At 42.1% G+C, this 27,733-nt stretch overlaps 1 protein-coding gene across 1 annotated transcript; it reads right to left on the bottom strand.

The window, feature by feature from the left end:
* Positions 1-1,876: 1,876 nt before the first annotated feature.
* Positions 1,877-25,713, bottom strand: LOC118428631 (epsin-1-like). Its single transcript, XM_035838737.1, has 9 exons — positions 25,565-25,713; positions 23,766-24,456; positions 19,005-19,052; positions 16,627-16,754; positions 15,543-15,692; positions 13,256-13,336; positions 11,914-12,822; positions 6,940-7,361; positions 1,877-2,530 (listed from the first exon to the last, which is right to left on the bottom strand). Exons 2-9 carry the CDS (start codon positions 24,307-24,309, stop codon positions 1,948-1,950), a joined length of 2,865 nt encoding a protein of 954 aa, XP_035694630.1. The 5' UTR covers positions 24,310-24,456; positions 25,565-25,713; the 3' UTR covers positions 1,877-1,947.
* Positions 25,714-27,733: the final 2,020 nt, after the last annotated feature.

Genomic DNA, 27,733 nt, shown 5'->3' with positions numbered 1-27,733 from the left:
GCAAAGTTTCTGGGCAACTATTGTTTTGCGTATAGTCAAACCTGTACAAGAGACCACCTCTGCATAAGAACGGCTTGCCCAATATGAACACGTTTTGGTAGTCCCTTAGATAACGTTTGCCACAAGCATTAAGAAACCTGTCTATGGTGACCAACTATCTTAATTGGTCGCCAAAGTGGTCTTCTTGTGCAATTTTGACTCTGCATTATTTGGTTTAACTGCGCAAAAATACGTCAGACACAACAGAAGACATCAAGCTGACAGCAGAATACTGCTAGTCGTTACAGCAGAGTCAACCAAATTTTTCAGTCAGAGTTGGACTCGAATTCAGTCGAGACAACTGTAAAGAAGAAATGTCACAGTTGACAAAGTCTCCAGTCAGACGACTCAGACTTGAGTTCAGTAAAAACAACTGGAAAGATGAAATGTACAAGTCTACCAAGTTTCCAGTTGGACGAGACAGACTTGAGTTAAGACAAATGTAAAGATAGAGACGACAGAGTCAAACAAGTCTCCTGTCAGACTCGAGTTCAGTAAAGACAACTGGTAAGAAGACACGTCAGATGATCAAGTCTCGCTGGGAAGTTACAGCAGAGTCTCCAGTAAGACAAGTCAGCTTACCACCCTTTCTTGTGGGTCTACTTTAGAATGTGTCCAAACAGTTTTTGCAGCAGTCTTCAGCTTGCACCATTCAAGTTATGAAGAAATGGTATGCCGTGAGGGTGTTATGATATATGAGCAGACTTGTACATTTTGTTAAATATTTAAGTTTTCATATTACATCTTACATGCTAAAACATATAATTCAGTCTGTCTGATGCCTGTTCTGAAAACAGTTAAAACAAGTAAAAATGCTATTGAAAAAACATTGTTTTTCCATACTGCTTGATTCAATTGCTGAAGATTTGTACTTTGAGTGTTTGTAAAACAGTGTTGTGAAAAGAAGTTTACAACTATGTATTATCCTGTAAAACATTGCTTGTGATCAAAAATATTCTGCCCCCTCTCATTGACACAGAAAGTTGGTATCCTCAACATGGAAAAGATCAAGCAAGAAGAAACCATCGAAACATGTTTGCTGCATAAGATTTTGGAAAAAACATATCAGCTGGAAAAGTGCGTCCATTTCTGCAAGGAGCGACTGAGAAGATGAGAATTAAAAGCACCTGGCATTGTGCAAACTTAGCACAGCCTGATTGTCAATTTACATGTACTACGAAACCATATTTCAAAATATCCAGATAGCATCAGACTCTGTGAATTTAGAAGCATTATTCCTACCATCTGCATAATGGTGTGTTTCACTTCCCTTCATCTTCCCTAAGTCTCGGAATCGAGTTGTCCGAGTCCAGACTAAAAGTATGTCATCCAAAACTGTTGAAACACACTTTGTAGTTGAAACACACTGACTGCGATATCATTTGTAGTCGCATTTTCTCACGCCTTTTCTTACAAAAATGGAGTCGACTGGTACGGTAACATCGTGGCTTGAGACTCGAAAGCAAAGCACACTATCTCAGTACAAGAACCATAGCTCTCGTGTCGGCATCCGAGACCCAAACTGTACGATAGATATTTACAAACACACAGCGCATGTGCAGGGGGCACAGAATACCAAGGGCTTGTCTACATCTTATGCTTCATTCACTTCTACTAGCTGACAGACCTTTCCCCTAGAAACGCTGGGCTATGTCATACTTTTCTACAATTCACACTTCTACAAATCTTTAGTGTACAATTGCCAACGTCTGACCCTACAAGTTGAAAGTTGATCACGTGAAATGATAGGGACGTTTTTTTTGCGGTCACATTTTGCTAGCATCCCCCCCTCTTAAAATGTTTCGACACCCTCGCATTTTTCTGCGAGCCTTTTTTGGCTGAGCGGAATTACCACCTTGTACCTCTTCCATGCACACTTATACAGCTAGCGCTAGTGTAGTCACAGTTTCATAAGAAGGGGTTGGTGGGCTGCGCCGGTTGTGCTGTGGTTCCCATGGGGAGGAGCGGTTGTGGGAGGCCGTCCGCACCGCCCAGTCCTACCAGTCCCGGTTGCACGGGCGGTCCGGGCGGCGAGCGCATCTGGTTTATAGTGGGCGGTCTGACCATCTGAGCCTGGAATGGGTTGCTGACCGGCTTGGATGCCGGGGGCGGTTGCGAGAGCGGTTGTGAGGGCGGCGCGATCCCGAGGAAGGGGTTTGTCACGGCCGGTTGCGCCGGCGGCGGTAGCACGGGTGGCGGGGCGGCGGGCTGGCTGATCAGGTTATCCAGGTTCACCAGGGACGAGTTCTCGCCAAGGAACGTCTCCGGAGTCTTCTGCTTGCCGCCCGGCTGCATGGGTAAACCCTGGTCGAGCCCCATCATGTTAAACGCGTCAACGTTGTTCTGCGAGGAAACGCCGCCCCCGAGTAGGTCGCCACTGCCACCCGTTGACCGGGAACCCAGGAGATCGAAGCCGTCTAGGTCATTGCTCGCTGTCTGGCTGCTGTTTCCGAATGCGTCGAAGGAGGTGCTGCTAACAGGAGCACTGCAGCTGATGGCCGGGGACCGCGTTCGGGACAAGGCGGAGAAGCAAAAAAATAACTTGGAAGTAGTTTACACCAAGAAAAACAGCTATAGAACCTTAGTCCTCTTTCAAATGGCTTATATATCTAGTAGAGTACGATACAACAAAAAGAACAATAATAACGCCCCTTGGAAATGTAGACTCGTCCGTTACCATGTTAACGGAAATAGGTAGACGGAGTAATCTGCAGCCAAAAAATGCGGGCTGGCGCCCGGTTATAAAACCTTTTCAATTTTTTGCTCCAGCGCAAATCGTTGATTTTTTTATGAATATTTTTCATATTCATTTCAGGTCTCATTGATGAGTTTCTTCTTCCCATAGACTTCTAGGTTATAATTCTTGTTTTACATGGTCGCCTTTATAATGAAGCTACATGAAATGTCAGCAGATTTTTCATTCTCTGTTGAGCAGATTTACTCTATATAATAGAAAAAAAATTGCCAATGACTAGAATCCAAAGGTTTGTTGTTCATAGCAATTACAAGCTACAATTAGTCAATCCCAGCAAAAGGCACTTTTTCCTTGCTAGCGTACAACCGCACCACTCAGAACCCAGGACTGTGTACCTCCGACCTAGCGCGCGGCTGTCAAACTGTACCTGCTGATTTCTTCAGTTACAAGCAAGCTTTCACCAATCGAACTTTTGATATCAGTTCGGCTGGCCAAAACCGAATTTCTCACCGCTAAAAACATGCGTCCATGCAGCCGTTCAGTTTTGGGCTCGGATCTATTTGAGGATGCCCACTCGCGGAGTAATACATCAATCAGACAAGAAGGTTACACAGTAGTGATATCAACACTTGTGTTAGCCGCACACGCAAGCAACACGGTGACTGACTAGGAAGAAGGAAGCAAAACACCCGAGGTCTCCAAAAAGCATGATGTAAAAAGAGTACTACTCTAGGAGCCGCTTAATTGCACTTCCTATTTGCCAGCAAATTCAATGCAATAATCCGGCTCGTGCAATAATGCGAAATTATCTAGCTGGACCGCACCGGTTTGGGATTCCTTGCTGTTAACAGAAGTGTGTGTTAATCCGTTGTGCAATTAACCGGCTTCTACTGTAGTCAATTCTTCTATTCCACCAAACGCCTATACAAATACGTAGATGGATCCATTTAAATGTGACCACTTTAATATATAGAACAGATGCTGCAACCTGTGACAACTGAACTCAACATAGGTACAGTAGAAGTCACTTAATTGCACAACGGATTAACGCACAATTCTGTTAACTGCACGGAATCCTAAAATCCCAAACCGGTGTGGTCCAAGCTGGATAACTTTGCATTATTGCACCAGTCGGATAATTGCATGAAATTCACTGGCAAATAGGCCGTGCAATTAAGCGGCCTCTACTGTATCAACCTTTGTGAAGTGCTAGAGGACAAAAAAAAAACACAAGTTGTAATGATAGTCCACACAAAGTTAGTTTATTGATAACATCATGGTGCTTTTTTTTTTAATTTCGACCTTTATAACAACAAATCTTGCTGCTCCTGACAACTGGGTAAAAATACACAACAAAGCTTGCACTCGGCTACCAAAATAGAAAAGCACCTCGCCAAAACTACCACACAAGTCATAATATCAGGCCATGTACATGTCACAGGATTTTAAAACTGAGCTGTCTAATAACAGATCGTTGCAGAGTAAGCTAAATTCGCTGCATCAGAGGATGTCATCATTATAAATTAAATCTGTGTGGGTTTTAAGCGAACCTCAGTCCGTAGTTACAAAAAGGAGCCCAAAGCACAGCAAGTCTAACGCTCCCATGTACAATCGACAAATTTTACATTTACACTTTGGACATAGTCAACATCAGATTTTAGTGCGTGAAGGAGGCAGTATTCTTTTCACTTCTACCAAAATATAGTTTTCAGTACGATAATAATTATAATAATATACAATAGTAGATCGTCAGTCTTGTTCAATCATACAAAGCGAAAATGAAACAAGTCAAAAAGTAGTTTTGAAAATCATCATACAATATGCTAGTGAGCTACTTTAGATACAATTTCAGCTTTCCATCTTAAATATGACTTTAAAAACCCCATAGCTGCATCTTAGTCGTTAAGACTATAGGAAGAATTGATATAACGTTAAATTCAACATTAGCTAGTCATCATATGGTACAAACCAATATCAATATATGTTAGAGATGACAATTTGTAAACACTGGAATTTTCATGTTCACAAAACCACAACGAGAACTACCAAGTCTCAACATTAGTTTCCACAGGGTAATAATAATGTGGAGTAAATTGAAGTAAAACTCTCTGAGCTTCCTGAAAGACATAATGTAGCAAGTATTGGTACCGGTAATAAAATATCGTCTTGGATAGCAAACAAACTTCCTAGTCACTCCCTGACAGGGACTGATGTAGCGATTTAACTTGGACCAGGATTTCGTCTGAAACTTAACGTTGAGCAAAGTTTCTGGGTACTAATTATTGTTTTGCGTATAGTCAAACCTGTACAAGAGACCACCTCTGCATAAGAATGGCTTGCCCAATATGACCACGTTTTGGTAGTCCCTTAGATAACGTTTGCCACAAGCATCAAGAAACCTGTCTATGGTGACCAACTATCTTAATTGGTCGCCAAAGTGGTCTTCTTGTGCAATTTTGACTATACATTACTTGGTTTAACTGCGCAAAAATATGTCAGACACAACAGAAGACATCAAGCTGACAGCAGAATACTGCGAGTCGTTACAGCAAAGTCAACCAAATTTTTCAGTCAGAGTTGGACTCGAATTCAGTCGAGACAACTGTAAAGAAGAAATGTCACAGTTGACAAAGTGTCCAGTCAGACGACCCAGACGTGAGTTCAGTAAAAACAACTGGAAAGAAGAAATGTACAAGTCTACCAAGTTTCCAGTTGGACGAGACAGACTTGAGTTAAGACAAATGTAAAGATAGAAACGACAGAGTCAAACAAGTCTCCTGTCAGACTCGAGTTCAGTAAAGACAACTGGTAAGAAGACACGTCAGATGATCAAGTCTCGTTGGGAAGTTACAGCAGAGTCTCCAGTAAGACAAGTCAGCTTACAACACTTTCTTGTGGGTCTACTTTAGAATGTGTCCAAACAGTTTTTGCAGCAGTCTTCAGCTTGCACCATTTAAGTTATGAAGAAATGGTATGTATGCCATGAGGGTGTTGTGATATATGAGCAGACTGGTACATTTTGTTAAATATTTAAGTTTTCATATTACATCTTACATGCTAAAACATGTAATTCAGTCTGTCTGATGCCTGTATTGACAGTTGAAACAAGTAAAAATGCTGTTGAACAAACATTGTTTTTCCATACTGCTTGATTCAATTGATGAAGCTTTGTACTTTGAGTGTTTGTAAAACAGTGTTGTGAAAAGAAGTTTACAACTATGTGTTATCCTGTAAAACATTGCTTGTGATCAAAAATATTCTGTCCCCTCTCATTGACACAGAAAGTTGGTATCCTCAACATGGAAAAGATCAAGCAAGAAGAAACCATTGAAACATGTTCGCTGCACAAGATTTGGGGAAAAAACATATCAGCTGGAAAAGTGCGTCCATTTCTGCAAGGAGTGACTGAGAAGATGAGAATTAAAAGCACCTGGCATCGTGCAAACTTAGCACAGCCTGATTGTCAATTTACATGTACTACAAAACCATATTTCAAAATATCCAGTTAGCATCAGAATCTTTGAATTTAGAAGCATTATTCCTACCATCTGCATAATGGTGTGTTTCACTTCCCTTCATCTTCCCTAAGTCTCGGAATCGAGTTGTCCAAGTCCAGACTAAAAGTATGTCATCCAAAACTGTTGAAACACACTTTGTAGTTGAAACACACTGACTGTGATATCATTTGTAGTCGCATTTTCTCACGCCTTTTCTTACAAAAATGGAGTCGACTGGTACGGTAACATCGTGGCTTGAGACTCGAAAGCAAAGCACACTAGTACAAGAACCATAGCTCTCGTGTCAGCATCCGAGACCCAAACTGTACGATAGATATTTACAAACACACAGCGCATGTGCAGGGGGCACAGAATACCAAGGGCTTGTCTACATCTTATGCTTCATTCACTTCTACTAGCTGACAGACCTTTCTCCTAGAAACGCTGGGCTATGTCATACTTTTTCTACAATTCACACTTCTACAAATCTTTAGTGTACAATTGCCGACGTCTTACCCTACAAGTTGAAAGTTGATCACGTGAAATGATGGGGACGATTTTTTTTGGGGTCACATTTTGCTAGCATCCCCCCTCCCCCCCTTAAAATGTTTCAACACCCTCGCATTTTTCTGCGAGCGTTTTTGGCTGAGCGGAATTACCACCTTGTACCTCTTCCATGCACACTTATACAGCTAGCGCTAGTGTCGTCACAGTTTCATAAGAAGGGGTTGGTTGGCTGCGCCGGCTGTGCTGTGGTTCCCATGGGGAGGAGCGGTTGTGGGAGGCCGTCCGCACCGCCCAGTCCTACCAGTCCCGGCTGCACGGGCGGTCCGGGCGGCGAGCGCATCTGGTTTATAGTGGGCGGTCTGACCATCTGAGCCTGGAATGGGTTGCTGACCGGCTTGGCTGCCGGAGGCGGTTGCGAGAGCGGTTGAGAGGGTGGCACGATCCCAAGGAAGGGGTTCGTGACGGCTGGTTGCGCCGGCGGCGGTAGCACGGGTGGCGGGGCGGCGGGCTGGCTGATCAGGTTGTCCAGGTTCACCAGGGACGAGTTCTCGCCAAGGAAGGTCTCCGGCGTCTTCTGCTTGCCGCCCGGCTGCATGGGTAAACCCTGGTCCAGCCCCATCATGTTAAACGCGCCAACGTTGTTCTGCGAGGAAACGCCGCCCCGAGTAGGTCGCCGCTGCCACCCGTGGACCGCGATCCCAGGAGATCGAAGCCGTCTAGGTCGTTGCTCGCCGTCTGACTGCTGTTTCCGAATGCGTCGAAGGAGGTGCTGCTCACAGGAGCACTGCTGCTGATGGCCGGGGACCGCGCTCGGGACAATGCGGAGAAGGCAAAAAATAACTTGGAAGTAGTTTACACCAAGAAAAACAGCTTTAGAACCTTAGTCCTCTTTCAAATGGCTTATATATCTAGTAGAGTACGATACAACAAAAATAACAATAATTACGCCCCTTGGAAATGTAGACTCGTCCGTTACCATGTTAACGGAAATAGGTAGACGGAGTAATCTGCAGCCAAAAAATGCGGGCTGGCGCCCGGTTATAAAACCTTTTCAATTTTTTGCTCCAGCGCAAATCGTTGATTTTTTATGAATATTTTTCATATTCATTTCAGGTCTCATTGATGAGTTTCTTCTTCCCATAGACTTCTAGGTTATAATTCGTGTTTTACATGGTCGCCTTTATAATGAAGCTACATGAAATGTCAGCAGATTTTTCATTCTCTGTTGAGCAGATTTACTCTATATAATAGAAAAAAAATTGCCAATGACTAGAATCCATAGGTTTGTTGTTAATAGCAATTACAAGCTACAATTAGTCAATCCCAGCAAAAGGCACTTTTTCCTTGCTAGCGTACAACCGCACCACTCAGAACCCAGCGCTGTGTACCTCCGACCTAGCGCGCGGCTGTCAAACTTTACCTGCTGATTTCTTCAGTTACAAGCAAGCTTTCACCAATCGAACTTTTGATATCAGTTCGGCTGGCCAAAACCGAATTTCTCACCGCTAAAAACATGCGTCCATGCAGCCGTTCAGTTTTTCGCTCGGATCTATTTCAGGATGCCCACTCGCGGAGTAATACATCAATGACACCAGAAGTAGTGCTATCAACACTTGTGTTAGCCGCACACGCAAGCAACACGGTGACTGACTAGGAAGAAGGAAGCAAAACACCTGAGGTCTCCAAAAAGCATGATGTAAAAAGAGTACTACTCTAGGAGCCGCTAATTGCACTTTCCATTTGCCAGCGAATTCCATGCAATTATCCGGCCCGTGCAATAATGCGAAATTATCTAGCTGGACCGCACGGGTTTGGGATTCCGTGCAGTTAACAGAAGTGTGTGTTAATCTGTTGTGCAATTAACTGGCATCTACTGTAGGCAATTCTTCTATTCCACCAAACGCCTATCCAAATACGTAGATGAATCCATTTAAATGTGACCACTTTAATATATAGAACAGATGCTGCAACCTGTGACAACTGAACTCAACATAGGTACAGTAGAAGCCACTTAATTGCACAACGGATTAACGCAAACTTCTGTTAACTGCACAGAATCCTAAAATCCCAAACCGGTGTGGTCCAGCTTGATAACTTTGCATTATTGCACCAGTCGGATAATTGCATGAAATTCACTGGCAAATAGGCCGTGCAATTAAGCGGCCTCTACTGTATCAACCTTTGTGAAGTGCTAGAGGACAAAAAAAACACAAGTTGTAATGATAGTCCACACAAAGTTAGTTTATTGATAACACCATGGTGCTTATTTTTTTTTTTAATTTTGACCTTTATAACAACAAATCTTGCTGCTCCTGACAACTGGGTAAAAATACACAACAAAGCTTGCACTCGGCTACCAAAATAGAAAAGCCCATTGCCAATGCTACCACACAAGTCATAATATCAGGCCATGTACATGTCACAGGATTTTAAAACTGAGCTGTCTAATAACAGATCATTGATCATTGCAGAACAAGTTATTTGCATCAGAGGATGTCATCATTATAAATTAAATCTGTGTGGGTTTTAAGCGAACCTCAGTCCGTAGTTACAAAAAGGAGCCCAAAGCACAGCAAGTCTAACGCTCCCATGTACAATCGACAAATTTTACATTTACACTTTGGACATAGTCAACATCAGATTTTAGTGCGTGAAGGAGGCAGTATTCTTTTTACTTCTACCAAAATATAGTTTTCAGTACGATAATAATTATGATAATATACAATAGTAGATCGTCAGTCTTGTTCAATCATACAAAGTGAAAATGAAACAAGTCAAATAGTAGTTTTGAAAATCATCATACAATATGCTAGTGAGCTACTTTAGATACAATTTCAGCTTTCCATCTTAAATATGACTTTAAAAACCCCATAGCTGCATCTTAGTCGTTAAGACTATAGGAAGAATTGATATAACGTTAAATTCAACATTAGCTAGTCATCATATGGTACAAACCAATATCAATATATGTTAGAGGTGACAATTTGCAAACACTGGAATTTTCATGTTCACAAAACCACAACGAAAACTACCAAGTCTCAACATTAGTTTCCACAGAGTAATAATAATGTGGAGTAAATTGAAGTAAAACTCTCTGAGCTTCCTGAAAGACATAATGTAGCAAGTATTGGTACCGGTAATAAAATATCGTCTTGGATAGCAAAAGAACTTCCAAGTCACTCCCTGACATGGACTGATGTAGCAATTTGACATGGTCTAGGATTTCGTCTGAAACTTAATGTTGAGCAAAGTTTCTGGGTACTAATTATTGTTTTGCATATAGTCAAATCTGTACAAGAGACCACCTCTGCAGAAGAACGGCTTGCCCAATATGACCACGTTTTGGTAGTCCCTTAGATAACGTTTGCCACAACTATCTTAATTGGTCGCCAAAGTGGTCTTCCTGTGCAATTTTGACTATACATTATTTGGTTTAACTGCGCCCAAATACGTCAGACACAACAGAAGTCATCAAGCTGACAGCACAATACTGCGAGTCGTTAAAGCAAACTCGACCAAATTTTCCAGTCAGATAAGTTGGACTTGAGTTCAGTCGAGACAACTGTTAAGAAGAAATGTCACAGTTGACAAAGTCTCCAGTCAGACAACTCAGACTTGAGTTCAGTAAAAACAACTGGAAAGAAGAAATGTACAAGTCTACCAAGTTTCCAGTTGGACGAGACAGACTTGAGTTAAGACAAATGTAAAGATAGAAACGACAGAGTCAAACAAGTCTCGTGTAAGACTCGAGTTCAGTAAAGACAACTGGTAAGAAGACACGTCAGATGATCAAGCCTCGCTGGGAAGTTACAGCAGAGTCTCCAGTAAGACAAGTCAGCTTACAACACTTTCTTGTGGGTCTACTTTAGAATGTGTCCAAACAGTTTTTGCAGCAGTCTTCAGCCAGCACCATTCGGGTTATGAAGAAATGGTATGCCATGAGGGTGTTATGACATATGAGCAGACTTGTACATTTTGTTAAAAATTTAAGTTTTCATATTACATCATACATGGTAAAACATATAATTCAGTCTGTCTGATGCCTGTTCTGACAGTTAAAACCAGTAAAAATGCTGTTGAACAAACATTGTTTTTCCATACTGCTTGATTCAAGTGCTGAAGCTTTGTACTTTGAGTGTTTGTAAAACAGTGTTGTGAAAAGAAGTTTACAACTATGTATTATCCTGTAAAACATTGCTTGTGATCAAAAATATTCTGTCCCCTCTCATTGACACAGAAAGTTGGTATCCTCAACATGGAAAAGATCAAGCAAGAAGAAATCATTGAAAATGATCGCTGCACAAGATTTTGAAAAAAAACCCATATCAGTTGGAAAAGTGCGTCCATTTCTGCAAGGAGTGACTGAGAAGATGAGAATTAAAAGCACCTGGCATTGTGCAAACTTAGCACAGCCTGATTGTCAATTTACATGTACTACGAAACCATATTTCAAAATATCCAGTTAGCATCGGACTCTGTGAATTTAGTAGCCTTATTCCTACCATCTGCATAATGGTGTGTTTCACTTCCCTTCATCTTCCCTAAGTCTCGGAATCGAGTTGTCCAAGTCCAGACTAAAAGTATGTCATTCAAAACTGTTGAAACACTTTGTAGTTGAAACACACTGACTGCGATATCATTTGTAGTCGCATTTTCTCACGCCTTTTCTTACAAAAATGGAGTCGACTGGTACGGTAACATCGTGGCTTGAGACTCGAAAGCAAAGCACACTATCTCAGTACAAGAACCATAGCTCTCATGTCAGCATCCGAGACCCAAACTGTACGATAGATATTTACAAACACACAGCGCATGTGCAGGGGGCACAGAATACCAAGGGCTTGTCTACATCTTATGCTTCATTCACTTCTACTAGCTGACAGACCTTTCCCCTAGAAACGCTGGGCTATGTCATACTTTTTCTACAATTCACACTTCTACAAATCTTTAGTGTACAATTGCCGACGTCTTACCCTACAAGTTGAAAGTTGATCACGTGAAATGATAGGGACGTATTTTTTGCGGTCACATTTTGCTAGCATCCCCCTCCCCCCCTCTTAAAATGTTTCAACACCCTCGCATTTTTCTGCGAGCGTTTTTGGCTGAGCGGAATTACCACCTTGTACCTCTTCCATGCACACTTATACAGCTAGCGCTAGTGTAGTCACAGTTTCATAAGAAGGGGTTGGTGGGCTGCGCCGGTTGTGCTGTGGTTCCCATGGGGAGGAGCGGTTGTGGGAGGCCGTCCGCGCCGCCCAGTCCAACCAGTCCCGGTTGCACGGGCGGTCCGGGCGGCGAGCGCATCTGGTTTATAGTGGGCGGTCTGACCATCTGAGCCTGGAATGGGTTGCTGACCGGCTTGGCTGCCGGGGGCGGTTGCGAGAGCGGTTGTGAGGGCGGCGCGATCCCGAGGAAGGGGTTTGTGACGGCTGGTTGCGCCGGCGGCGGTAGCACGGGTGGCGGGGCGGCGGGCTGGCTGATCAGGTTGTCCAGGTTCACCAGGGACGAGTTCTCGCCAAGGAAGGTCTCCGGCGTCTTCTGCTTGCCGCCCGGCTGCATGGGTAAACCCTGGTCGAGCCCCATCATGTTAAACGGGCCAACGTTGTTCTGCAAGGAAACGCCGCCCCCGAGTAGGTCTCCACTGCCTCCCGTGGACCGTGAACCGAGGAGATCGAAGCCGTCTAGATCGTTGCTCGCCGTCTGACTGCTGTTTCCGAATGCGTCGAAGGAGGTGCTGCTCACAGGAGCACTGCTGCTGATGGCCGGGGACCCCCAGGGGGACTGGGACTGCGACGACGGCTGGCTCGTCGAACCCCCACCCCAGGGGTCGGCCTGTTGGATGGGGGGTGGGGCTGACTTCGGCTGGGCGGGGGGTGAGCTTGACCCCCACGGATCGGCTTGCGCGACGGCCGCCATGTTGGTAGCGGAGGCGGGAGCGGAAATGGTGGCGCCGCCGCCCCACGGGTCGGTTTGTCGGATGGGCTGGGGGGCGGAGTTGTTGGCTGGGGCGGGGCCGCCCCAAGGGTCGGCTGCGTGTCCGGGTGGCGTCGTGTCCGCAAGGTCCAACAGGGAAGACTGGTTCAACTGAAGGGAGACAGGCAAACAGTACTCAATACAATGTTCTGGATACTGAAGTTTCTGGGTTTAAATCCCTGAATAAATGTAGCAGGTACTGAGGTAGATCATCACATTGGGATGACTATAGTGCTCAGGTTTCATGGCCATCGACTCAACATCCCATTTATCCAATAGTATCAGGTAATTGACAGTTTTCTCCACCCTTCTCGATTTTCTGTTTTTTTAATGCTTCTCAGTGCCTGTCATTCTGACATCATCCTCAAATCTTTCCCATTTTCTATCTCTCTTTCTTCCTCCCCAGACCATTCCCTGCATGATAGTTTTGGCTAGTTCAGATGACCACCATACCTGGTCGTACCACTTCAGTTTTCTATCCTGTAGTTCAGAGGTCTTCATACAGACCCAGGGACTGTGTAAACTTAACTCTCTAAACTCTCACCTCTTCCTTGGAGTTTTCTTTCTGGCTCTCCTCCAGCGCCATCTGCAGCCTGACGTCATCTCCGCGCCTCATCCGCTCCTCCTGGGAACAGCAGGGAAACATTCCAGGGGTCAGATACAACTTCTCAAGCTTCAAGACATGTACATTTCTTAGTCTTTGTCTCAAGACAGTTTCAAAATGTCTGTAAATAGTTTCGCCAGGAAGGTAAATCAGGTCAACATTGTTTTATTACTATATGGCTGTGCTGATTTGATTGTATGGATGACATCCATTCCTCCTGGAAACATTCCAGGGGTCAGATACAACTTCTCAAGCTTCAAGACATGTACATTTCTTTGTCTTTGTCTCAACACAGTTTCAAAATGTCTGTAAATAGTTTCGTCAGGAAGGTAAATCAGTCCAACATTGTTTTCCTACTAAGGCTGTGCTGATTTGATTGTATGGATGACATCCATTCCTCCTGGAAACGTTCCAGGGGTCAGATACAAGTTCTCAACACAGTTTCAAAATGTCTGTAAATAGTTTCGTCAGGAAGGTAAATCAGTTCAACATTGTTTTATTACTATATGGCTGTGCTGATTTGATCGTACAGATGACATCCATTCCTCCTGGAAACATTCCAGGGGTCAGATACAACTTCTCAAGCTTCAAGACATGTACATTCCCTTGTTTTTGATTCAAGACAATTTCAAAATCTTAGGTCTGTACATGGTTTGGGTAGGTAAATCAGTTCAACACTGTTTTCTTACTAAGGCTATGCTGGTTTGATTGTATGGATGACATTCACATGCGCATCAATTTTCGTCCGAATGAATATCTTTGATCATATTGTAAGTTAAACAAAGTAGCAAATATCTGACGGACACTGGGAAAAATATATCAGAAAACAGATACAATGTTGTAGAATGCCAAAGTCAATGCGGTATATCAAACTCAGTGTTAAGTCGGTTGTTCAATGTTCCTCACCACTCAGATTTTATGATGAAGGCTATTTTTTCTGCCAAACATTTTTTTGCACACTCGCATCAGTTTTGGGGTTCCCAGAAGATATCATCCACATAATCAAATTTACATGGCCTAATGGCAAAGTCACGTCATGTCTAAATGATGGCTGCAGAAACTGTTGGAAGTGGACAAAAGAATAAAGGTTGTGTGCCTAGGAAATCTATGTTGAAATGATTTTGTGTGGTTTTCAAAGAAAGTGGAAAAGATAAGAAATCTGTTGACATTGTAGAAAGTTGTGAACAATCAATGTGATTATGAAGGCAACTTAAAAAAATTATTAAATGTGAAAAAATGAAAATCTTTAAATTCATATATATATATATATATATATAATTCTATATATACTGTAGCCTGCACAAATGTACATGCACACAATATAAAATATAATACAAATACAACTATCTATCTGTTTCAAAACTAAATCTAAATTCAGAAAACACAATACTGAATATTTTGCTATTCCAACATTGCAAGACTTGAACTTCAATGGGATACAGTGGTACTCTAGTGTCTTTCAATATTGAAAGAAATTTCTATCACATTTAAGTCTATAATATGTATAAGACATGCTAACATTCAATACAAATAAGACATTAAATGAAACTGGTATGTATAATAAAAAACTGAATGTACAAAAGGAACAAAGTATGAACATATCAAAGTGATCATAACATGAAATACTCAAACAGAACTCAAAAGAAACACAAGTAAAGGCATACTTACTGTTCCATACAGTACTGTTACCGTAGGACTAACCAAGAAGGATTTGGGAGGGGGAGATTTTATTCCAGATCAACTCTTTCTGCATTTTGTTTTTTTTATAGCAAAATTTTTTCTGGTCTCAATTGACAGAAGTTTGCAAACGTAGACTTTTGCTTATTATTCTGCTATTCTTCAAGTGCATTTGTTTTTCACATAAACCCATTTACTCTCCCCCATCCTTCTTGCTACCTCCCTAACCAGGTAGTCAACAGACACCTAACATAGGGCTGGCCATACCTATGCAGTTACAGTTTAAGAACTCCAAATGTTAAGGCCTATTTCTGGCAGTGGGTAACTTGTGTACCTTTTACCACTTTTACCAAACCCTGCCAAAAAAAGTGCCACTGAGATTGTGAAAATCATTGTACAATGTATTTGCTTGTTTTGCCTGGAACTTTCTAACACAAGAATAAAGACATGGCCGGGGCGCGACCGTAACATCTTAAAGAAAAAAAAAGTGACAACACCAACTTAAGGAAACAGAGAGAAGCTGATGAGAAGGAGACGTGGGCCCACCAACCTTCTCTGCCTCCCCTTTGCTCATGGCAAGAACATAGCGCAGCTGAATGTCGTCGTCCTCTGCAGGCGGTTGCGGGGCGGCGGCGGGGGCCGGCGCCGGCGGGCCAGGGGGGCCCTGCGCTGCGCCGGGCTGAGACTTGACCTGGGCCATCTGAGACAGAATGACATTATAGCATCAGATCAACACACACACACACAGAGTCTCCAAGGGAGGAGAGGGAGCGGCACACGCAAACCTGGGACAGCGGCGTCCTCTTGGAGGTGAAGACGGTCAGCTTGACCTTGAGTGTACACCTGTGTGAGTGCGTTACAGGTGTGACGGGCACGTGTCCATGTAACCCTTACAGCTCAGGTGTGCAGAGACCTTTACAACCACCCAAGGAAACAGCTTTCTTAATCTTACATTCCCAAATCATAAATCCTTCTTTGAAACCGATCCTTGTTTCCAGCCAACATTACAACCATCCCTAAACAGAGACGGGGGACGCCATAGACTTTCTACAACTTATAATCCACTGCTTATGAATACGAGTCACGTGTTCTATCTGCATAATGTGATTCCTGGAGATTCACAGTCCAAAATTTGGGTAGGTCCATCATTTTTGTGTTGGAAATTTGTTTAAGTTTGATTCATAATTACTTCTACCAACACAGATGAAATTTCAAATTGAGATCAGATAAAAGATGTACGTATAGTATGTATAATGATTTGTATAGTAATGATCACCAATTAGTACTTCTTACGTCTGTATTTGTGTCAGACAGTTATTTGTTATTTTCGAATTTTTGCTTTGGTGTTTCGCAAGGAAGAATGCTTGGACCCCTTCAGTCTGGATTTCAGTTAAAACTTTAAAGTAGTTGTCTCTCAGTCAAATTCCTTTGTGTTTGTCAAATCAAGTTTTGGTCTTTCAATTTAATCATTACTGTGCTTTTGCTTTGCATTTCTACATTGACTTTTTTGCATTTCCACGTTTGGAAGAAGGGGTCTGTAAACTACCCCCCTCCCCCACATCTGCACACCTGGCGAGGCTTGACATTGACACGTGCTCCGTGCACCCCGTCGGAACCGTTCTCTGTGCACTTGCCTCTTTACTGACCTGGTCGGCCTCTTCTTTACTCATGGCCAAGGCCAGCTGAAGCTGCAGCTCCTCCTCGCCGTGAGTCTGCGGCCGCGCCTGCTCGATGTCAGACGAGATTCCGGGCGGCGTGCCTGCTGGGAATGCAGAAAAAACAACAACCTCCGTAAATAAAAACAGTTTCATAGGGTTGGAACATCGTCTTCTTCTGTGCACAACCGTCTTTTATTCTTTTGCAGCAGACGTTTCAATGACTTGTGTTGTTTTCATTAGTGCATTTATTTATTTATCTATTTATTGATCTTTAGGGTAGTCCCTTTAGTTAACGTAGTAACTGATTTCCAAGGGAGCCCTATATACATGTTCGTACATGTTCGCACAGCGACGGGTTATACCGCCCCTTACGGGGTGACACACCCGTCCGGGTGAATGATGTAGATAACCATGTGCATTATCATCATCGTGAATCTGGTATTCACTGGTGAGGTAGATTAGATATCAGTGCATAATGAACAGTTATGTAAGCGTAAATTGAACTTGACCTGTTGTAATAACTTGACTTAGCACCGATACAAACTGTTCAATATGCAGTGAAGAAGGTGACAGGTCATTAAAACGTCTGCAGGAGAAAACAATGGGGTTTTGCACCGAAGAAGACTACATGTTCAAATAACAACATAGTCTCATCAGATTTTTTTTCATTTATTGGACTGTCTGTTCAGGACTTGTAACAAGGCAGGGATAAACAAGTCCATTAGCCCGATTGTCCCGACCAAGTAAAAGTGCTGTTCAGGCAAGCAGAAGTGCTTCCCCACTTGCCCTACGGGCAAGTAAGAATTTCCAGATGTGACCCGCTCAAATTACCACTGAGTGTGACAGCACATGGGGCTGAATGCCTGCCTATATTGACCATGTCATTTTTAAGCCAGTAGAAACATAGATTTTGGATGATAGGGCCAGATCAAAACTCAAAAACTTTCTCGTCAGTGAGGAAAACAAAGTGAAAATACATAGAAAAATGTAATTTAAATTTCGGGCAAGTGAAAATTTGGTTCGGGCAAGTAAATTTTTTATGTACTTGCCCGATAGGACAAGTGAATTTTAGAAAACTTGTTTAACCCTGACAAGGGCTGCCCAACTAGACTTGGCTGTGGCTAGTACAGAAGATCCTTGCTGACAGAGACAATACAAATTCTTACCAAATTCATGGAAGAGTTGAAATAATAGTTGACAATGAAATATATACAAAATACAAGTGCAAGTAGTCTGTGTTTGAAGTGCTTTGTGGTAAGGCTAATCAGGCTGCCAGTGTACAGCAGATCATTGTATATGTTTGTACTTCTAAATTACTTAGATAGATCTAAGTTCTTTCTGAAGCATTTGTGTAAATCTTGTCCTCTGTTTTGTAGGAGTACAATTTACTGCAAACAAAACAAGTTCTTTGAGGATGGACGAGGAAGAATCACTTTCAGCCTGTGAAACAATCAGGTGTACATTTAGCATGTTTTCTTTCTTCAAATCAATATTTCTCGTCATCAGGGTATTTCCTGTTGTTTGTGTGACCTTCCCAATCCATTCCTCTTACTTCACACAAAATATATCAAGCAAATGAATTAAGTCACTAAAAAGACATTCCAGATTATAGCATCCCACTAGCTCTCACCAGGCTTTTAGCTAGGATTTTATAATAGGGAGTCCAAACTTATTGGTGAGTCGCGGTAAGTGACTATTGTCGGGGGGGTCTGGGGGCATTCACCTTCCCTGGTGCAGAGTTTTTGATGATTTTAAGTTAAAAAAGTGCATTCTTAGATATCCCAAGAGGCAAAAATATTATTCCAGAGGTCACAGTAGAAGACTGTGACCACAGATGACCTGGTAGCATCCCTGGTCAATCAGAATTTCATGCTTGTCAGACGATTTTCTCTGTAGCGTAAGGGCGTCCAGGGGCATTCCTCTAACTAGTCTAAGATAATTATTTGTACAAGTACAAGTGCAAAACCATTTGTTGATTTCAAATTCAAATCACGGAAAGAAGTGCGATGAATGTGCACATCCTGACACACTGGAATATTGTGTGGCGATGACAACGAATCAGCTGGATTGGGGAAACTGTTTGCCAAAAACGGATCAAGGAAAAAGTAGCGAAAGAAAGAAAAAGAGAAAGAAAAGAAACTATTAGAAAGTTGATGATGTGGGTGCATTACTGATGTTGTTGCATCATTGTTGACTACTCTACTACTAGTACTACTACTGCCTACCAAAAGAACTACATGTACTGTGCTTGGTTTGGTAAAAGTGCTGTGCATTTCAGAGAACAGTACATTCAACTTGAGTCCGGATCGGCGGAAAACGTGAATGAGAGAGTGAGTGAGTGAGCAGGCATTTACCAGTGGCTTCAGAGGCTGGACCAACATCCCCAAAGTTAGTGTCGTCAGCTGCATAGTGGGGGGTACAACCGGTCATTGGAAGAGCATGAGGATGAAGCAAGAGGGTTAATAAATATGGTATATATCATGAGTTGTGCAGAGAATGGGGGGGGGGGGGGGTGAGTTTGGTTCCTTGCAAGCACTGCTGGTAAAAATGCATTTATGTAAGTCTGGAAAAAACTGTTAGCTCACACAAATTGAATTATTTGCATATCTACCTAAAATCCTCTATCTTGTGAAATTAAAACTTTTCTGCAATATCAATAACCTTAAAATACACAATTATAAGTGGACATTTCAAGTCCTGTACACATACTTATCACATGGCAATACATATATCATGAATGATAAATACATATAAATTATACACACCCACACATGACACAAACATAGTATCACACATGTTTTCAAACTTTTCCCATTCACATTAAGCTTGTTTTATTCTTAATCTTAACTAATAAGGTCATACTACTGCAAGCATGATTAATGTTGACAGCACTTTTCAATTTTCACATTTAGCACCTGATCATCAATATATATTACATGCCAATCTTCATGTGCACATCACAATTTTCACTGCAATTTGCACGTCCGCTAATACCAGGGCAAAACGCCCGGGGGACCGGAGATCGGGTCTCATCACTTGATAAGCAGCAATTTGTAGATTGGTATTCCGAGCGCTGGCCCGACGCTGACAGTCCTAATTCCTGACGCTGACTGGGTGATGACATATCTGCTCACCTAAGCCCCACATTACATGCACAGGCACAGCAGGTACCATTCAATGTTCTCACCAGGAATTTTTCACAGCGTAGTAGGCATCTTACACTCGCTTTACACTAGGTTTTTCTGAGACGTCTTGGCCAAGACCGTCTCAGCCAAGACCTTTAACAGTTCTCTTTATACACGCTGTGACAAGCTGTCTTGGACTCCCTGCAGAGCAGGCATGTAGGCATTATTCTGTGTTTCTGCATTTAACCACACACTTTCCTCCGTAATAAGTAGGCAGTTTTTTCACAAATTCAGGGGAAATATGAAAAGTTGGATTGTAGTGGACTCCAACTACTATCAAACAAAAACTGTCCCTGTTCAAAGAGGTAAAAAAGGTGTCGAAAATAAAAAAGAAAAATTTATAATGAAAAACAACCACCTAGTAAACACAGATCCAAAATGCTGTAGAGATCGCACTTGGTAGGCTCAATGATATATACCCGTTGACCTACTAATACCGCTCTGAAGTTGGCTCTGAACAGGCTCTGAGACGAATTTTCTGAGACCGTTCTCTTTACACAGTAAAAAAAGGGTCTTGGCACTCCTGCTGGGCGTCTTGGCACTCCCGCTGAGCGTCTTGAGACCACATCTGATGTGGTCTCAAGACGCACAGCAGGAATCTGGTCTTGAGACCCCTAAATCGCTCTTTACACTGTGGCTGAGACGTCTTGGCTGAGACGGTCTTGAGACGGTCTTGGCCAAGACGTCTCAGAAAAACCTAGTGTAAAGCGAGTGTTAGTGCAAAAGCCACATGGCAAGCGGTAAAGGTGTGAACATTAAAGGGGGTCTGGTGGAATCCTCCCCCTTCAAAATTTTCTATCTATGAAAGTATAAGTATAACCCTCGGAAACACTATTTCCTGTACTTTGAGAGCCAAACTTACTGAAATAAAGCTGGTTGAAACACAATGTAGGGGTTCAAACATAATGTAGGGCCCAAATCAAAATGTGGGGGTCCGTATCACAGCGTAGGGGCCAAAATCACAGCATATAGGATCAAAATCACAGCATAGGGGCCCCCTATGCTGTGTAAAGGCCTTGAGAACACTGGCATTACAGCCAGCCACAACTAAGTAATAAATGAATTTATAACAGCCCAGTCAGGAGTTTCATAGCTGATGTCATTGAAGCTTGAGTGGATTTAAACAAGCTACTTAACCAAATTAATACAGTCTAACCCAATAAATAGGTCATGCAATAGTGTTCAACAACCACAATTACAATTACATCTTGTTGGTAATTCTACACGGAACAACGACATGTTTTCATATTAAACAACAGGATTATTCACACAATGTAAAACCACTGGCTAAATATAACCAAACCCTAAATCAGTAAATGTGTACACAAGTATGTGTATGTACGAAAAATCAATGTGCTTGCATGAAATGATTTCCTTGAGTCCGTATCATTCATATAATAAATCTCCATGTAATAAGTATTGAGGGACTACCGGTATAGGCTGTTCAGTGCATGTCTGTAAGGGCTACAGGCGTAGACGAATTTCATGTCGTTTTCGTTCATCATTTTAAGTTTGTCATTTTTGGATGGTTTCTTCGACTAATCAACACCAATAGCACTTTTTTGCACTTTTGCAAACATGAAAACAGCAAATATCTAACTCCAAGCAACTGTTGTCAGAGTGCCTGTCCAGGGGTGGGGGGTGTGATTCATAATTTTTAATCTCAAGTCGAGTCCTTCCAAATCCCATGTCTGTTTTTTCTCTACCCATGACTCACAATCTGAATCTGTCAGACTCTGAATCACAAAACATTGATAGGCGAACTTTGACAACTGCAGGATTACATTACCAAGGGTTCAACAGCAATCAGATATGGTATTTAATAAGGTTTCTGTCAGTTATCACATGTATCACATGACCCATAGCAGGGCAACCTGTAGTTAGGCTTTAATCGCATTAACCCCACCCTGACCCTGGACAAGCTTCAGTGCTCAAAATACCCACTTTAAACTTGCAAAAGCAACCACATTTTGCTTGGCGCAACTTGATTTTCAACCCAGGGAGGGCAGTACGCAACGCAACCTGAAATTTTGGAGTTCTTTCATCTCATTCAATCTTTATGCAAATTTCAGGTGCAATGCAGGAGATACTGCATATACTATATACTTTTCACATGTGTTTACACATGTTGTCAGTGTGTATAAAAGAGCATATAAAAATCTAGTTAAATATCAACCTCCCACACATTACGTACTGACAGTACCAATGTGTATATTTAGCAGGTCTCGGCCATATGATTATGACTCACAAAAGGCAGACTCATTTTTCCCATGACGTCACCATGCAGCATATCAGGAACCAACACATTAACGCCCAAGGGTGTATTTTGGGAAAGGGCAAGGGCCTGTAGGTGAGCAAGCCTTAAAATAAATCAGTGTTTCCATTTTCACCTGTGTTCTTTTTATTTAGTTCGTATTTTCAGTTGGCTCTTTCCACCCAGGGTAGACCCAAGTTATTTTTAGTGCCAGGTAACCAGTTCAGGGATCAAAATATCCACGTGCAATTTGTAGCAATAAAAACATCTACGATTGCAGGCAAAAATATGCCAACTTGCAATTTCATAAAATGTAAATGGTGTTAGGAAAACCCAAGTTCTATGTTGCCCTATATAATTATCTACATGAATATCTACAGTAGTTATGCACCTTCAGACAAAACTTAGGTGAACAAGTTCAATTTTAGGTGCACAAAAGTGTATTTGCACCCAGTATTTCTAGTCCTGCGTAAAAATTCACCTCTTTGGTGACTGTCAGTAGTAGGGAGGCAAAACACACGTAGACCGCGACTTCTCTATTTGCCAGCCCAGTTCAGCTACAATCTAGTAGACTTTCACGTTTACCAGTGAAAGACCAACCAGTCCTTGTTCTTTTGCAAGTCTTGGTGGACTCATTCATAATTAATGCTGCCTGCCACTCAAACACAATGTTTAATGACTGACAAAACAAGATTTCTGATATACTATTAGTGTATCTATAAAGTAACTATTAGTGTAAAACTAATAGCTTACTAATTCACCATTAGACTATAGGTACATTACACTCATTTCCAAGTGCAAACATCTTTTGGCTGCTCTGATTTTATGACGCAAGTCATGTGCAATTTTCAAATTAATAGGTTGCACATTGACAACATTAATATGATTGAAACATTATTAATCATGTAATAAAAAGCAACTGTTTCGACTGTCTCACAAGAAAGTCCTTTAGTATTCATTTCAACATCAACAGACAACAAACATCCTTAAGTCAATTGTTTGAGATGATAGCTGCTTTTAGAGTGAACAAGTCATTTTCGTACAACATATCATGTTTTTTTTTTTATGAACACAAAAATGTACATACAGTGGATTTTCACATGTGTACATACATTGCACAATTTTAACAAATATTCTACATTCCTATACCGCTTCCGCCTTTCATCCGATCCCTTTGCAATAGTCACATACCTCCAGACACACATGAACACAAGCAAACAAACACTTCATGTCTAACATGCAAACTGATTACAATACATGTACCTTCAATTTTACAAAAGTAATAATTCTATATTTTCTACATAATAAGTTCATAATTTAAAAATAAGTCTTTCCTCTGTACGGAGAACTTGATGCCCCTATCCCCTCTCAATAGTCACATACCTCCAGACACACATGAAGACAAGCAAACAAACACTTCAAGTGTAACACACAAACTGGTTACTGGATACTATAATTCTACATACAGAACTTAATACTTATTATGGTTTCAAAACAAGTATTACCTCTGTACGGAGAACTTGACGCCCCTTTCCCCTCTCAATAGTCACATACCCCCAGACACACAAGAAGACAAGCAAACAAACACTTCATGCCTAACAGAGAAAGATTACACAACAAAAGAAATGATTCTCTAATTCTACATAATAACTTGATAACTTAAAAACAAGTCTTACCTCTGTACGGAGAACTTGACGCCCCTTTCCCCTCCTGTGATTCGCTGAAGAGCTGCGGCGAGCTGCTGCCGATACCCGTGTTCGCCTGCGCGAATCTCTCCTTCGCCTTCAGCGCCCGCTGGCGCTCCTGCTTCAGCCTGTCATCGTCTTTCAGCAGCGCGACCAGCTGCTTCGACTTCTCGCGCACGTTCACTCCCTGATCCTTCCCGTCCCTGTCGATGAACTGGAAGTCTTTAAGGGTCTGTATGGCGAAGATGTTCTCTTTGCACTGCTGGGCGACCCGCTCCGAACCCGTCTTGATGATGTAGTCCAGCAGGACCAGAGACTTGTACACGTGGCGCCAGTTCTTCCCGTGGTCGTTCAACCGCTTCCAGATCATGCTCATGATCTCCGAGAACGCCACCACGTGGTAGGTCAAGTCCGCGATCTCGGTCATGAGCGAGCTCGAGGGCCCCCAGGGGTCGTTCGAGGTCGCCTCGCGCACCTTGACCTGCGGCTCCGTGTAGTTGTGGACCACGTTCTTGAGCGATCGACGCACCGGCATCTTGGCTGATTAATTCCGAGCCACCTGCCTTCAACACAATAACCGAGGAGGCCCGGTGTCTTTGTCTGAAGAACAATAGTGATCAAACTAGTACCAGTCTAGCTGAAACCTCTCTCTCTCCCTTCTCCACTCTCACAGCACCATAACCTGCAACATGGAACACAGACACCAAATGGGTTGTTACTGTTATACATTAGGAACTTATGCATGGGAAACACCTACATGTAAAATGGATTTAAGACTCATATGACTGACGCTGCATGGAGGAAGCGATTATACCATTTCCTGTTTCTCCAGAGGAAGTTTGAAAAATATCTCTAAGACTTCCTGGAAGTTCATGCCTGTATCCTTTGCTAGTATGAAGAAATATTAACACTTTCAAAAGATGAAACCTTTTATGGAAAGAGAAATTCGCTGCAAGCGCGACTACGACGTAAACCAAGCCGAGTAACAACAAATTACGCAACCAAAACTCGAGTTTCGCTATGGCTTCCAACTTAAACAAGGGCTATTTTTCTTACGATCTTGTGAAAATTCCCGTGCCACAAAGAGAGCTGTATATTTGTATGTCTGTCTACGTAAGCTGGCGTTTCTTTCAAGCCCCACTAAAAGTCACAAGGATGAAAGCTGAGCGATCCAAGGCCGGCCGAACGCAGAAGGACACCGGTTCTAACAACAACGCTATGGGGAGGGGGGCGACTTGCTTACTCACTAACTCAGCTTGATACCTCCGAAAAAAGACAGAGGCATAACACAGACGCAATGAACAGCCTACGGGGCATGGAAGGGTGCCAAAGCTGGTGGAAAGAGCTAGAATGCCGAGTAGGTCCCCGTACCAAGGACGTCCCGGCACGACGTGTGTGTGCTGGTTCAAGACCCTTCTATCATAATAATTCCGAGGTCAACGATTTTTAGGCGGAAGCCTCGGCCAGGAAAATTTCGCCGTAAATTTCTCACGTCGTTTCGTTTCAAAACGCGCTGTACCACGAAAAGCGACACCCCCTGTTACTGTGTGCGATAAATAAGGTAAAGCAGTGACGACAAGGATTTAGAGGCATTAGTAAATACGCCACGCATGGGATAAATACTGCGTAAGGGCGGGTCACCATCGCCCAACTGATTTGACAGCCATGCCAATAGAGCGCGAATGGAACCTTCGAATCGCCCTAAAACAACTCTCAAAATTACCCCTTCCCCCTCAAAACAAAACATCGACTTATGGAAAATATGATCCTTATATCCTTATGCTCCTTACCTGTCGATATTGAGCAAATATTGTATTCACAAAGCGAGATCGAAGTGATTTTTCCGCCGAAAACGTGTACAACTCGCCTACCAAGATGGCGGCTTCTCAAATGACACCCTTCCGGAGGGAGGATCATGGAACAGCCTCCGGAAGGGCACGAAGTTTGCCGAACGATGACGTAAACATCTTTGAGTAGTATGTAACGTCCATTGCGTATTCCATTGTATGGAGGACACGGAAAGGATCTCAACTGTCTAGTTGTTCTCAGCTCAGAGCTTAAAAATCATTAAGTTGAAAAAAAACAACCCCGAGTGCTCATGTTTTAAGAGCGAATGTCTGTAAGGGTCAAACAATGGTGGCACCGGTCAAAAAATAGATTTGGCTCCTTTTTTGCACAGTGATAGTACTTGGTACACAACCCCTCAAAATAGCTTTCTTTCTTCTCAGAACCCCTCGTTGCCATGGCAACAGGCCAAAGAAGTTTTGGGGCCATTTTGCCGGATTTGGGCATGTCAAAAACATGAAAATTTGCCAACTTCAGGGCACTATCACTGAACAATGCTTTAACTAAACAACAAAGGCAGAATATGCTGATCAGAGCAATGCCTAAACTTGTATGAAACAGCAGTAAAGTTAATCTCCTGTAAATTCTAAGGCCCTGGGCAGCCTGAATACAATACACTGTTTTCAGGTTGTAAAGAATCTGAAATTTTGCCCAACTTCAAAGCACTGAAAGTCCATAAGTATAAAATATTTTCGCTTGCAATTTACTACAAATAATAACCTACTATAGGGCTATTAGATGAATGCTAGCAAAGTTTGGGTTCTTGTTTTGTTGCTACGCAATCGTCCATCGAAGTGGGTCAAATTTCATGATTTTGACAATATGTCATTTTGTGCTCTCTTTAAACAATCATAAGTCCCATACCAAAGTTGCTCTGCAATTAAAATTTACATGGATTATAAACCAATGTATTGTCTAACAAGTGCATGTTTGTAAAGTTCGGGTTCTTGTTTCGTTGCTACGTAATTGTCCTTTAAAGTGGGTCAATTTTCATGATTTTGATAAAATACCTTATTTTGCATCATCTTCGAACAATCATAACTCACAAGCCAAAATTGTTCTGTAACTAGAATTTACCTGAAATGTAAACCAAGATATTGTTTCTCAAGGTCATGCTTGTAGAGTTTGGGTTCTTGTTTTGTTGCTAAGCAATTGTCCGTTAAAGTGGGTCAATTTTCATGATTTTGATGATATATCATTTTGTGCTCTCTTTGAACTGTCATAAGTTGCAAAGTAAATTTGTTCTGAAATTGAAATTGACAAGGCATACAAACGAATATATTGTCTATCAAATGCATGTTTGGACAGTTCGAGTTCGGGTATTTTAACAGCGAAGGTACATGTCCCTGAAAGTAGGTTGTATTCCACTGACTTTTCCACAAATCATGTTCTTGACAACAGTGATACACAGTCTTTGTTTTTATAGAACCGATGTAGCAATGTGCTATCACCATGAAAAAAAACATTTGTAGGGATTATATTCTACACAAAGTCATATTTATGTTTAATGTCAGATTAATCCACTCTGAACTTTCAAACATTCTGCTAGTTTTAAAGCTAAGCATTACGAATGACTACAGTCTTAAACATGTTTGCATCCCCACAATATGACGACTTATTTCTACATTGGAACAAATATCATAAATCTCTGTGCATCTTTCTTTCACAGTAAGGCCATGTTGATTTGATTATATGGATGACATCCTCTGGGAACTCCAAAATTGATGCGAGCGAGCGAATAAAAAAAAAGTTTGGCAAAAAAAAAAAAGTTGCCTCCAGTGTGAAATCAAAGTGGCCAGGAAGGTTGAACATAGGACTAAACACACATAGCATGGTATACCAACACTTAGGGACCAGTACATTATACAGGAGCAAGACATTTTTTTCTTCTTGGACCTATCCGAAAAAAACAGACCTGAAAAAAAATCAGAGGAACAGGTTTCGCCAATTACAAAATGGACACACTATGTCGGCAGGCATTTGGGGTCATACCGGGGGCCAAGAAGACAGCAAGAGGAAGTCAAGTAGAGTTTATAGTCAATTGAACCAAGTTTCTACAGTCAAAGGTACAAAGACAGTTAGCCCGTATTACTTGGAGATGGGATTTGTAAATG

The sequence above is a fragment of the Branchiostoma floridae genome, chromosome 13, assembly GCF_000003815.2.
Source record: "Branchiostoma floridae strain S238N-H82 chromosome 13, Bfl_VNyyK, whole genome shotgun sequence".
NCBI classification, from domain to species: domain Eukaryota; kingdom Metazoa; phylum Chordata; class Leptocardii; order Amphioxiformes; family Branchiostomatidae; genus Branchiostoma; species Branchiostoma floridae.
This window is presented reverse-complemented; position numbering and strand designations above follow the sequence as displayed.

Excerpts from the sequence above, each read along its gene's own strand:
- LOC118428631 (XM_035838737.1), bottom strand. The coding sequence starts at position 24,309 with ATGCCGGTGCGTCGATCGCTCAAGAACGTGGTCCACAACTACACGGAG. Across the intron at positions 13,337-15,542 it reads GCAAAGGGGAGGCAGAGAAG|GAGGAGCGGATGAGGCGCGG; the intron begins GTTGGTGGGCCC and ends TGCTGTTCCCAG. Across the intron at positions 12,823-13,255 it reads AAGAAAACTCCAAGGAAGAG|TTGAACCAGTCTTCCCTGTT; the intron begins GTGAGAGTTTAG and ends GTCTCCCTTCAG.